At 38.1% G+C, this 12,739-nt stretch overlaps 1 protein-coding gene across 7 annotated transcripts in view; it reads left to right on the forward strand.

Annotated features, from left to right (window-relative positions):
- The window catches only part of rgs3a (regulator of G protein signaling 3a), a 142,640-nt gene that overhangs the window by 103,591 nt on the left and 26,310 nt on the right, over nucleotides 1-12,739 (forward strand). For all 7 annotated transcript variants that reach the window (XM_008424364.2, XM_008424367.2, XM_008424368.2 and 4 more), the window contains one exon: nucleotides 5,159-6,136. In XM_008424364.2, the coding sequence (XP_008422586.1) occupies nucleotides 5,159-6,136 (978 nt within the window). The remainder of the gene's footprint in view (nucleotides 1-5,158; nucleotides 6,137-12,739) is intronic.

Below are 12,739 nucleotides of genomic sequence, written 5' to 3' on the forward strand. Positions count from 1 at the left end.
AAACACTGACTCTCTATAAAATATAGACATGCTCTATATATGAAAAAAGGACAAGAGAGAATAAAATGGGGGAAACACAGTGGCTTCACTATAATTTATTTCCTTCCCTGCTTTCACAAAAAGTGCATTTCTTTCTAAAAATACCTCCCAAGTACCCAGAGGAAAATTGAGAAGTCTTAATGTCCTGCTTGTGCCAGTACTATGAACCATTAAAGGGGGATCACAGGAAGGTTAAGAACACTCAGAAGTGGAAAATGGGAAGCCTGTATTCCCTTCAGGCAGCTATATGAACCTCTTAAACAAAGGAGGAGAAAGTCTGTCGTGTCTTTCACAAGCTCAGCTTCCAACCTCAGGCATCAAATTCCACCATTTTTAAAAAGCACTCTTTGGATTATCAAATAATGAGGACCAAACTGTGAACTTTTCCTCAACTCAAGCCTACAAAGTTTGCTTGCAGTCTAAACTTTTGCTGCTTTAAGCTAGACACAGTGAAATCGCAAAACAGAAAAATCCAGCTGCTCACAAAGAACAAAAACAGAATTTTCCAGGCACCAAAGCACCACTCAAAGGCTTTACCATTTTCTTTTTAGTTTGAAGATATTCTTATGGTTATTAAAGTTATGCTGAACATACCATATTTTGAAGTTTTCTTTGTATATTTTGAACAGGATTTCTGTCAAATAATGAAAATCTCAGGAAAAATTTTCAATTTAAATCCACCTACTGAAAAACTGATGGAGTCCGCTGTCTTGTTCTTTGGACTTTATAATATGGAATATAAAAGTCATAATTCAGAAACAAAAGGACTTTTTACATTCCATAGATTTAATTTAGACCATTTTGTCTTTTTTCTATTCTCATTATCCTGAATACACATTTATTCAAACATATAAAAGGTAATTTTGTAGCTTGTTAGGCTTGTAAATTAAATTCAACCGAGTCTAACCTAGAAACCAACAAGAACATAAGCATTAACTTCTTTTTTATTATTTTTGAACACAAATGTGAAGAATCCAAAACCATAAAAGTTGTACTTAGTTCAATGCTAATATCAAACTCTATTTGAGTTTGAGTTTGATAAAAACATTCTTTATGTTTTAAATGTGTACATGCTCCAACACAGCTTCTTTAAATTGCTAAATTATTTCCGTCAATTTTTGTAGGAGTCTACTGATGACTCATTCATTTGTTTGAAAGACCTTCAAAATCGTGCAAAAATTATGACCAGTCACTTTATGTTTGACTTGTAAAGCAAAGTAAAAAAAAAAAAACAATGAGTAGTTTAAAAGTTTTGCACAGCCTGTTATGAATGTAATCCCAGATCTACTTGCTAAAAAAATACTTACTTTACAGAGTTCCACACAGATCCGAATTGAGATCGAGCAGTCGCTCGTTAAAAAACCTTTCCAATGCTTACATACGTCTTATTTGTTCTCTTTTCCCTTCACTTTGTTTTTAAAGACCAGTTTTAATTCCCCAAATCACTGTAAATTCAAACATCCTTCACATAATGCCATTTAACAAAGTTTTTAAGAAAGCAAAGTAAAAAAAGGAAACAAAAATCATACAGTTCTTCCCGTCTTACCTTCACCCTTCTCCCTTTTCATGCCTCTCGCTTTCCATGCATTTACATCCCTACACAGTCATATAAGCAGTTATACCTATATCCATCAGCACTTATTCATATGAAGAAATGACATGAGATGAAGTTAGTCCAAGAAGATTCACATACACCCCGGTTGACTGATTCCAGAGAAGATAGAAAATCTATAAAGGGGCCCCAGATTTTTCCAAAGGCTGCCTTTCTTTCACGTTATACTAAATCTTTTCAGGCTTGCAGTAAGAACTTTTTTTTTTATTTTTTTTTTTTTATCACAAAACACTTTGATAGAATATTACGGGAAAGAATAGAAAGGAGGTCAAACCAAAAAAAAAAAAAAAAACAGTGTTAACTGGATCACAGACCTCAGTGCCTGTTTTTCAGTGTCTGATTCTGGTTCCATTACCAGCAGAGAATTACACCGTACCCCTGAGATACGAGATACACCTGTAAGTGTGTGAGATGGAGCAATTCTTTTATCAGCGAGCGAAACCCTCCTTGATCTTAACACAGTATCGTATTACCAATATCCTCAGTGGCCAGATTAATCAGATGCAGCACGTAGCTTTCTTTTTTGTAACCATTGAGAGCTTAACAAATGCAAAATATGTCTGCAAATAATTCTGGGGCACGGTCTCCTCAATGCACTCAGATTCTGATTATACCACATACTTGAATAACAAGCCAGCTAGCACTTTTCTACTTCACTCCTCTCCAAAATATTCTAGTTTATGCTAAGCCGTCATCAAGAAACAACCCAGATACTCTAATCCCCCTTAACTGCATCCATGAAGGTCACAGTCAGACGAAGCGAGAAAGAACCCTTGAGGATCAAAGTACCCACTTATTCAAAGCTTGTAGTCAGAGTCGGTGTAGGTTTCTTAAACCTCTCCGTGTTCAAATCGACATAAAAGGATTAAATCTTGTGGTTGGCTGACGAGGCAAATCCTTTCAGTCATAGGTAGCTGACAATAAACACATGCACAACTAATATAATATCTGTGTTGTCTGAATATAAACAAATATGTTTATAGATTTTTGGAACCATTTAAACAAAGAGTTTTTAAATGGACCGAGAACACTTTTTTACTCACAAGTATTATACAATTTTACTCTTGTTTTTTTGTACAATTGAATAGAAGAAACAGAATTTTATTTTTAATGATTTTTATGTCAAACTTTTATACAGTGTTCTGAGAAATTAGATAATAGTTTAAAGTAATGTTTTTTATTGATTATTATTGAACTCTTTGGAGGTTTTAAGTATAGTTTATATAACTTGTTTCTATCTTTAGAATATCTACATATCTGAGAGAAGACGACGTCATTTCTGGTTGAAACATAACAGTATCTTGTGACTGCAGATCGACATCATGGGTTTAGTCGTACATCACAATGAAGCCCTTCACAATATTGAGAGCTAACCTCAATATACAGAATTGATTTGACATACTTGGCTGAAGAGTTTAAAATTGTACAGGGGGTTGTAATTTGTTTGATTACAGTCCTGTTATATGTGGAAAACAATCCTTGGTTTTGATCCACAAACAGTGTCGGTAAAACTCTACTTCGGGTTGATGGCTAATGTTTTCATACAGTTTTAAGCCTTTTTTATGTAATTCAATGCCTAAAGCTCCAATCAGAAGTTTACTTTCAGACATTGCTGGCTTGGTTATCATCCTGTTTGGTGTTTTGTTCCAGGATGGGATGATTATGTGACATAAACTTGCAGTGAAACGCAATAAAGATTAAGCTCCACAAGCTTGAATTTGTTGTGGATTTTCTTCTGTCCACTTATGACTCCAAAGTACATGCATGCCCACTAATGCTTGGAAAAATGCTCTTCAGCAAGATGCACTTGGTTTGTTCTGTTGGTAGCTATCAATATAGTTCTGGTAGAGTTCTGGCTGGATGTGTAAACACTCTGGTCAGCAGAATTGGTTTAGTTCATTTTAGTGGTTTGTTTCCCAGCATTGACTCAGCTTTTAAGCACAGTCAATAAATTTTTAATAGAGCGAATGTTGGGACTTCAAAGAGTTCATTCCGGGACCTTAATCTTGATATGATTTCTCCATTTCTACACCAGTTGTGTGTTTTGGGGTTGCTGTGGTTTAATAGTCCGAGCGGTCCTCTGGCAAATGGAAGGCCATGACTTTGGTTGCAGCTTTGATTTGAGGACAAAAACAATAAACTTTAAAGAAGCCTTCCAGGTTGCAGTATAACTGTGTTAATAATGTAAGAGCATGTGTGGATGGATGTATGATCAATATAAATTACAGTAACTTTAGAGTTAAAGTACTTACAATGGTTTGATATGACTTAAAAAATATATATAATTTTAGTCCATTTATTAGTTTCTGCTTGGACAAACCAGGTGTGTCTGATTTTTAACAAGGTGACCAAAACAGTCACCCAAAAACCACCAATTATAAAATTATATTCACTCTCATGTGTATTTTAAAATTTCTAGAACTGTGAGAGGTCGCAGTGCTGTTTCATTGGTCATGTCCATTTAAAAAACTTCAATATTTTCTAAATGGTGTCAAAAGCTACGATTGTTTGGCCAAATAAAGAAATTGCAACTGTGCTGTTATTACTGTCCAAAAAAAACATTCAGAAGCCAGAAGTTTCTCGTTAATCCGCAGTGAACGATTAAACTAAAACCCAAATTGTGACTTCTAATTTCCATAAACAGTGTGACTTGTTTAAACCTCTTGCAACCTTTTGTCATATTTGCAAGCAAATTCTGTGGTTCTGATCTGGTACTGGCCCACTCAAAATGAATTTGTAATGATCCACCCACAGGGCTCAGTGAGCTTGAATGTGGAAGCAGGAGGAGGTTAAAGATGCATTTTAAACCGGCAGATTTTGAGAAGGAGGTGAAGCAGAAAGCAGAAAATATAACTTTCCATGCTAAACTGGGGAAAGGAAGTATTTTATATTGACAAATATTATTCAGCAAAGAAATCAGTGAGGAAGAAGACAAGGTAGTGAAGGGAGAAGCTTCTTCTTTTCTATCATTAGGGGTCCTGAAATCCTTATTAGCAGCTTAGTTTGAAAAGACCACTGCAAAGACTCTTGAAGTTTGTAGCAGCAATGAAGAGAAGACTAGTAAATGACAATATGAAGTTCCTGTCTGCATTAATGAAAAGATGTGTCAGGCATTTTTTACCCAGACTGGTTTTTACCCAGACTATGGTTTTATGACACCTTGGAAGCTCGACTGCCAGATTTGATCAGTTTTTCTTTTATCCTCCCACTGATTCTGTGGTTGTATTTGGGATCTGTTTCTCTGTCCCTTCCAGTCAAAACACTGAGGTCAACGACAGGACTGCCATAGCTTAAACTGACACTTTGACCTTTTAAAAAGACGTTAATATTGCATACTGTTCCCTCAATGTTGCATCTCATAGCAGACGGGGGTCAACACAAACATGTAATGCTGGAGAATGAACCGGTTGTAAAAGACAATTTGCAGTTTGTATTCTGCTGCTCTTTCAAGCAAAATCTAACCATCTTTCCTCCTCCTGTGTTTTTTTTCTTCTTTGTCTTTTGTAGATGTTGGAGCCTAAGGTGGATGCCTCTTCTTGTGAGCTGGGTGGCGTAGAAGGAGACAGGGAAAGTGTGGGCCTCCACATGCCGACGCACAGCCCTGAAGGTGAGGACAGCAGCCTGTATCCCTCCAGCCCCTCGGAGCCTGCGACGCTCGGAAGTCCTCATCCCTCAGAGCCACTCACACCTTTGGATGAAGTCTACATGCCCCTCGGAGGTCTGTTGGGATTGGGGGACCGACATAAGGTGCCTCCCACACCACCTCCTTCCACAGAAGGCGAAGACTCAAAGAGCATAGACGGGCACGAGATGGACATATGGAAAGAGAGTAAAGATGTGGAGGAGAAGGCAGCGGAAGAAGAGGAGGCGTTGGAGGAGGGGAACAGCAAAAGGAGTCAGGAAGGGGAGAAAGATGAAGATGCAGAGGAAGAACATAGATATGAAGAAGAGGCCAACTTAAACCTCATTGTGTCAAACACAGACGAAGACAATGTCTCCGAGCCTCCTGACACTAATGCTCCTCCTTCCTCCTCATCCTCCTCATTTGTCATCCCCGAGCTGCGTCTCGATCGCTCCTTCAGCGCCGACGCCCTCTCCTCCCCCAACACAGACGAAGAAGAATACGACGAGGATGAGGAGGAAGAGTCAGAGGAGGATGACGAAGACGACAGCGATGACGCTTACTTACAGCGAACTGACAGCAAGCGCCGGAGCATGGTGGAGGGCGCCACGTGTGAGAAGCACGGCGGAGGGCGGCTCAGCGTGCAAAACTCCCTGCGGCGGCGCACGCACAGTGAAGGCAGCCTCCTGCAGGAACCCCGCACGCCTTGCTTCACCTCTGACAATGCCATCAACTGTCTGGAGGCGGGGGGTGTGCACCCAAAGGGTGGCTGGACGCTTCCTTCACCCAAAACCTTAAAGAAGGAACTGATGAAGAACGGGGGCTCCATGCACCAGCTATGCATGCTTTTCTCTGGGAGGAAGGTAAGCAAGTTGAGTCTGAATGAGATTACCACAAAACAAACATAAAACCCAGCAACACATGCATACACATGCATATAAAGGCTGGTTTATATTACTTTTTAGAATATGATTTTTAACTGTTTTATTAAAAGTGTTACTTTCCCTTAACTACATTTCCTTGACACATTATACAGCCTGCTGTCTGTGTAAAAAGGATGACATCAAGTGGCGAACATGAGAAAGTACACAAGAGGAATCTTATGATGCTTTCAAATTTCTACCAAGCATATTGACAGTGTAGCACAATTTTCAGTGCTATGCAAAAGCATTCATACCCAATCACAAACTTGCATACTTTTGGAGAATTTTATGTGATAGACCAACACAAAGCAGTGCATAGATGTGAAGTGAGGAGATTTAGTGTGCAGCTTTCTGCATTTTCTTTTTACCAATAACATCCATTACGGTCGGCATGAGTTGTTAGTTTTTCCATAAACTCTGACTAGCTTTCTCGTCCCTACAGAAGATGAGCAACTCGACACCATCGCGATGCCGCTAACAATGTTTCATTATAGAAATTGTCTGTTTAGAGCCATGTGCAGTGCTAGTTTTCTACCACAGATGGGCTAAAAAATGTGTACAGATCAACTACATCTATGTGTTTGCTGTGTCCCCTAAGTTGGGGAGGACTATTTGTTGTTGTGTCAGTAGGTTTTCAACGGGTCGTCCAGAGCTACCATGGATGTCTCCTTACCCAGATTGTTAGATTATGGGAACTCTTCTCATCTCTGCCACTCCTCCCCCACCCATGTCTTGGTAGCTTTGCTGTAGGTGCCATCTTCTTTCCATTTCTGATAAGAGATTGAGCAGTGCCCCATGAGATTTGCAAAGATAGCTTTGATGATACAATGTAAATACTAACATTTTCCTATATGCAATTAAAGTTGAATCTACTTTTCTTATCCAAAACAAGTGTGTAAAGTTTTAAGCTCAATATTTATGTCCACTTTTTTACCAATAAGCTTTATCTTCAACACTCTCTGACACGTTAACACATGCACAATTAAAGACTGGATTTTAATAAAATGCATATCTTGTATAAAAAACAATATACTAAATCAAGCAATTCCAACTGATGAAAAGTTGTTTGTGTTTGCATACATATACAACCACAATTATGATTATAATTAGTGATATAGTCAATGGTTACAGCAGGAGTAGGAAGCCACAGCTAAAGAGCACTCATGTATTGAGAAACTTAATATTGATTCTCGTTTGTGTAGCAGTAATTCTCTTTTGCTGGCAGCAGTTCCTAAAGTTGACCAGCAGAGGGGAGCATCGCATCCCTATCGACCAGCAGCACTGTGCTGTTTTCATCAGTTGTGCAGAACTTAAACTGAAACATCCTTCTTCCCATGGCTCACTTGTTAGCTGAAAAGTGTTTTGACACACACTTTTACATTTCTCTCGCATTTACTGTAGCGCACACAAATCATCTTGCTCTGCTCCACTGCAGACAGAGAGTACGTACACACACGAAGAGCGTTGACAGACGAAGAGCGAATGGAAGTAAGATCAGGAGGACAATCACATCAAGATTCTGTTGACATTCACCGGACTTAATGACAAACTTGTTACAGAGGTAATCGAGAGCACATTTTGTCGCCAAACAAAATCACAAGTGCTGCTCCTCCTTATCTGCTTCTCCCTCCATCAGTCTGTCAGCACACTCGACAGCCTTAAATGGCTGTGAGTGCACTCTGCAGCAGAGGAATGCAGCAGACGGAGCTGGAGCCTGTTTGTCTTGGCAGATTCGAGGGTAATTTTACTACCTATTGGCGTCATGGACACATTTCCTTTGAGGGGTTTGTTTCCACTATTTGAAAGGATCCTTAAACCCTCCACCAACACTTTTAATATTGTAAATATTGCAACATTTTGAGAAGCAGAATGGGTTGTGGATTTCTGTTCGTCCCCAGAGGACGAGAAGTTTATTATTTCACCTTTGGACTGATTTGTTTGGAAATTAAATGTATGCTTCAAACATGGACTTTAATCTCATTGGCTTTCAGCATTTTACTGGTTCAAAAGACTTAAAGACAGATGACCTTTAAAATAAAATATTTGCAACATATAGTACTAATAATGTAACTATTCTAATGATTATGGCCAGATGCTTGCACATAATCTAACCTCCAATAAAAATCTGTTGTTTTGAAAGGTTCTTTGGAATGAGTTTCAAGAGTTATTTTGGTTTTTATAGCTAGTCACTTTCACCTTTTCTTTTTAGCACTGAAATGACTTTGTTTGACTTTGGTTTCAGATTCAGTGCAGTTCCTTTCATCACTAAATAATCGAAATTGTTTCATTGATTTACTTTGTGTTCAACCTGACGCATTTGGCTCATAACTTTAATATGGGGGAATCGTGGCTATTCTGAGAATTGCAGAGGAACCTGCGAGAATTGCTTTGGTGTCCCACCACTTCACTATCTGAAGCTCTTTGTGTCACCTCTGTTTTCTCCTGCCAGGCAGTGTTTACTTGGCCCTTAATCGGCACCAGCTCTGCTCCTGTCTTTCTTTCCGCTCTGCACTTTTTCCTCTCACTGGATTTTTTTCCCCTATGGGCCATCAACAATGCAAGTAGGGCCAACGACATTCAAGGAGACGCTGAAGAATAAATTGTCTCCTTAGCCAACTCAGAATATTTGTTAGATAATGTTTAACGGCGCTGCTGCCAGGGAAAGAAGGACAAATTAGGTCAGAATTTTCTAAACTCAATGTAAGCTCCAAATATGTCTTCCACGTCTATACACTCAAGTTTTTGCTAATTTTTCTTTACAAAAAGGATAAGCTCCATCTGGCTGGATGTGGAGTGTCGGTGAACATTAGGAGTAAAGTCTCACAGACAATTTGATTTAGATCTGAAGTTTGATTAGGCCATCCTAGCAAATGGATATGCCTGTGATTCTAACCATCGTTTCTCTGACTACAAGAGATTTTCTTGTGATACCTCCTATTTAGTCCCTCTTCCTAATGATGCAGTTTCCCTGTCACTTCTGAAGAAACCATTTACACAGCATGATTATGCCATCATCATATTCCACTGCGGGGAGGGTCAATGCATGGCGATGTATATTATTAATACTTTGAATCAGTTACACAGGCAGCTGTGCTTACTAATTGATGACTAATGATCAGAACTGGTTGTACTCCGGTGTGTTTTTTGTAATATGTTTTAGGTCTTATGCACATCACACCTTTCAGATTTTTGTTTGCAAGTTAGTTTGAAAATCATTTACAATCATTCACAATTATTTACTACTTCCTGTTGTCTGTCACATATATAAAAATTTGGGGTTATAATCTGATAAAATGTGGCAAAGTTCAACGGGTATGGATGCTTTTGCAAGCTACTCTAAACTACTACCATGAGTTCATTTTCATTTTAAATTCACTTTGAAAAGTCATGCTTTATATCACTTGATGAGAAATATAGTGCTTGTTTGGTCTATTTACTGTGTTTTTCACAAGCCAAATATTTTGTTCATGAGGTCATAATGCTTGTTTGAAGATGGAGTAAATATCAGCGCTCTTTGCAGCGGTTTGCAGGAAACGATTTTAATATGTTTACGGATGCTTGGATTTTCAGGATGTGCCGATCATAAGCTGAGTCAGGCAGGGTGAGATGGAAATTGGTTGGAATATGTTCAAATTAAAAACAGGGTTTGCTAAAAGTGTTGGTCAGACTCGGTTGCTTAAAACTGGATTAATATAAGCTTCAACCTTCTTTCTTGCACGATAAACTGAGTGAATAGCTCCCAATTGTAAAATTTGTTTGTTGGGAATTTCACAAATGCTCGACTTTTTGGATTGCACAAGCAACATTTGTTGCTATGTTTTATTTTTGTTGCAGGCATCCCTTCTCCTTTTTGTTTGTAATTTAGTGATTAAAAGTTATTTTTGCATAATAAAAGGGATCCTGTGCACATATGTGCACATATTTTGTTTTGAAAAGAAAGAGACTACTAGCCAATACAAAGCTATAACTAAAGAGTAAAATGAAAACTGCGTCAGTAGTTAGTTTATGAAGCATTAGGGAAAATTGAGAAACGGTAATATTTATGCAATTTTTAAGTGACCTGGTTTTCAATTTGTAGTTAAATGTGCCTTAAGAAGCAAGGTTTGGTTATAGGTAGTTTGGCTCACTACTGATATCAATCTTCACACATAGTAGAGGCAAGAGTTGGGTAATGCCAAAGCATTAAAAAAGCTCAGTCAGTTTCACCCAACAAATTTTCTGTCAATTCAATATTTCAATTGGAAGCTGACGGCAAATTTCATCTGTTCCATTTCTTTAGAATGGGCTTAAATTCAAATTTTAATTCAAGTTTAAGTTTTTCAGTGGAATCTGGACTGCGTTATTATTCATTCTCATTTTCAACTTCATCCCACTGACCATTTTAATTACTTTCCACCAAATCACACAGATATTTATACTTTGACATGCAGGTTTGAGTTAAATGCCTTGCCCAGTGGAGGAATAAAACTGAATTAACTTATTAGTTTGTTAATTTGATCTGGGTAAGTTATGGAGGAACCTAATAAAAACGTGTCTTTGGTCGTGTAATGTGCCACAAACTACTACTCACCTTATTTACTTCGAGCAAAATCCAAAAAGTCCATTTGATTCAAAGACCAAAAGAAGAAGGAAAAAAACAGAACAATATATGCTCTTGCAAATAGTAGTTTTATTGGTATTTTGTTTGGGCTCGGGTGAATGATTAATTTTTGTACCAACTTGTTTGGCTTTTGCGCAGTAGTCAAATACTAATAAAAAAGGCCTGAGCAACATCTGGACCTGCATCACTTCTAAATATTTTAGAACACAAACATACGTGAAAGCCGAGTACACGGAAATGAGCTCAGAACATCGTGTTTGGAATAATGTACCTTCAGAGAAGAGGTTGCCTTCTGTCACTATGACCTCTTCTAAACACCAAATTGCGATAAGCAGAATAAACACTCACGGGAACCTAAACATAGTTTTTTCGGCCTGATTCCAAAAATCTTCACGTTGGTTCTATCACGTCATCTGTTGGTGCCTGTGCTTCTCCCTGAGCAGACCCTTCCAGGACAAACTTATTAATCAGCTCTCTCCATTCCCCAAGCTTCAATACTCATAATTGTCTAATTTTAGCTAAATGGATGCAGTACGCACTGGTGCCTGTACTTGTTGATATCAGTTTAGAAACTCGTACCTCACATCGGCCTGGGCATGTGATCACATCTAAAAATAGTTAGTTTTTTTTTTTTACTGACTGAATTAGTCAAGAGGTTCAAGGAAAATCAAATGAAACACCAGCGAGTTGTTTTGAAGTGTTTTGCAGCCGTTTAAGGATAATAGATCCCACAAATAGTTGGACCTTTCTGAATTGACATGAATTAGTTGATATTATTGCAGGTAAATATGTTGAGTGTGTGTTAATTAACTTGTTTGGGATAAAAGGTCTTGAGAGGTCAGTTTTTTGCAGAAGGCAGCCGGATTGGATACATCCAGAGAAAATGCTAACTGACTAGCGAGTAAATATTTACCGTAGGGACCCGACAAATGTTCAGAGCAGGAAATGTAACATCTACTCACCAAAAGAGCTATTGACAACAAATGTCTCTGACTGTACTAAATGTAATGTTTTTGGTTTACATGTAAATCACTATTTTTAGTGATGCACATACAAATAGTGATGGCACATTTTTGGAGGGCAGTGTAACATAAGAGGTCCAGAAGAGATGATGTAGTCAGACAGAGCTTCACCATTCAGGCAGGAATGTGCATCAGAATGCCGTGAAATCAAAGATTATAAATCTGTAAGTGAACTGTTTATTAGCAGAAGGTTTCTGGACAGATTCCTATTGCTTTTGAGCCGCGTTCTCTCTCTTTTTTTTTTTTTTATCTGGACGCTGAAAAGGAAGGAGGAAGATTGTTATAGCTCTACCTATATGCATTTACACTTTACATACATTATATTGAATGCAAATTAATTGTTAAAATGCATGACAAAGTTATTTCACCCTTTGCAGCTCTCATACTGATTGTTGTTTTGGTTTTCTTTTTCCAACCTTTGCTTGAGCTCCATCATATTTCATCATAACACATAAATGCAGAAGCTACCAAATGTTTCCCTTTTTATATTGCTTATATCAGCCATGTCTAAAGTTGACTTTTGATTCACATAATAAGATTTTAAAATATCTACACTTCATACATACAAGGCATGTCACTTAATGGCTGGGTTCCTAGTTGCTTCCACTTTCTTATACCACTGAGAGTTGAACAAAGCAAATCTTACAAATGAGGTCTCTTTCACTTTTATAATACAGCATGTAACTGTAGAATTTAAAGCAACAAGCAAGTGCTAGTCACTAATGTAATCTGCATTTACAGCCAAAAGATGTAGTTACTCCCTCTTTTCCACCCTTAACTTGGAAACGAAGCACAACTTCACACAGCCAAGTTTACATTTTACATCCTCCTATTGTTCCACCCAGATTTCTGTTCCAGCTCCTGCTTCAGCTGCATCAACATTGAGACTATATGGCCAAAAGAATCTGAAATTGTTTGATA

This window comes from Poecilia reticulata, linkage group LG12 (assembly GCF_000633615.1).
Source record: "Poecilia reticulata strain Guanapo linkage group LG12, Guppy_female_1.0+MT, whole genome shotgun sequence".
In the NCBI taxonomy this organism is placed as follows: domain Eukaryota; kingdom Metazoa; phylum Chordata; class Actinopteri; order Cyprinodontiformes; family Poeciliidae; genus Poecilia; species Poecilia reticulata.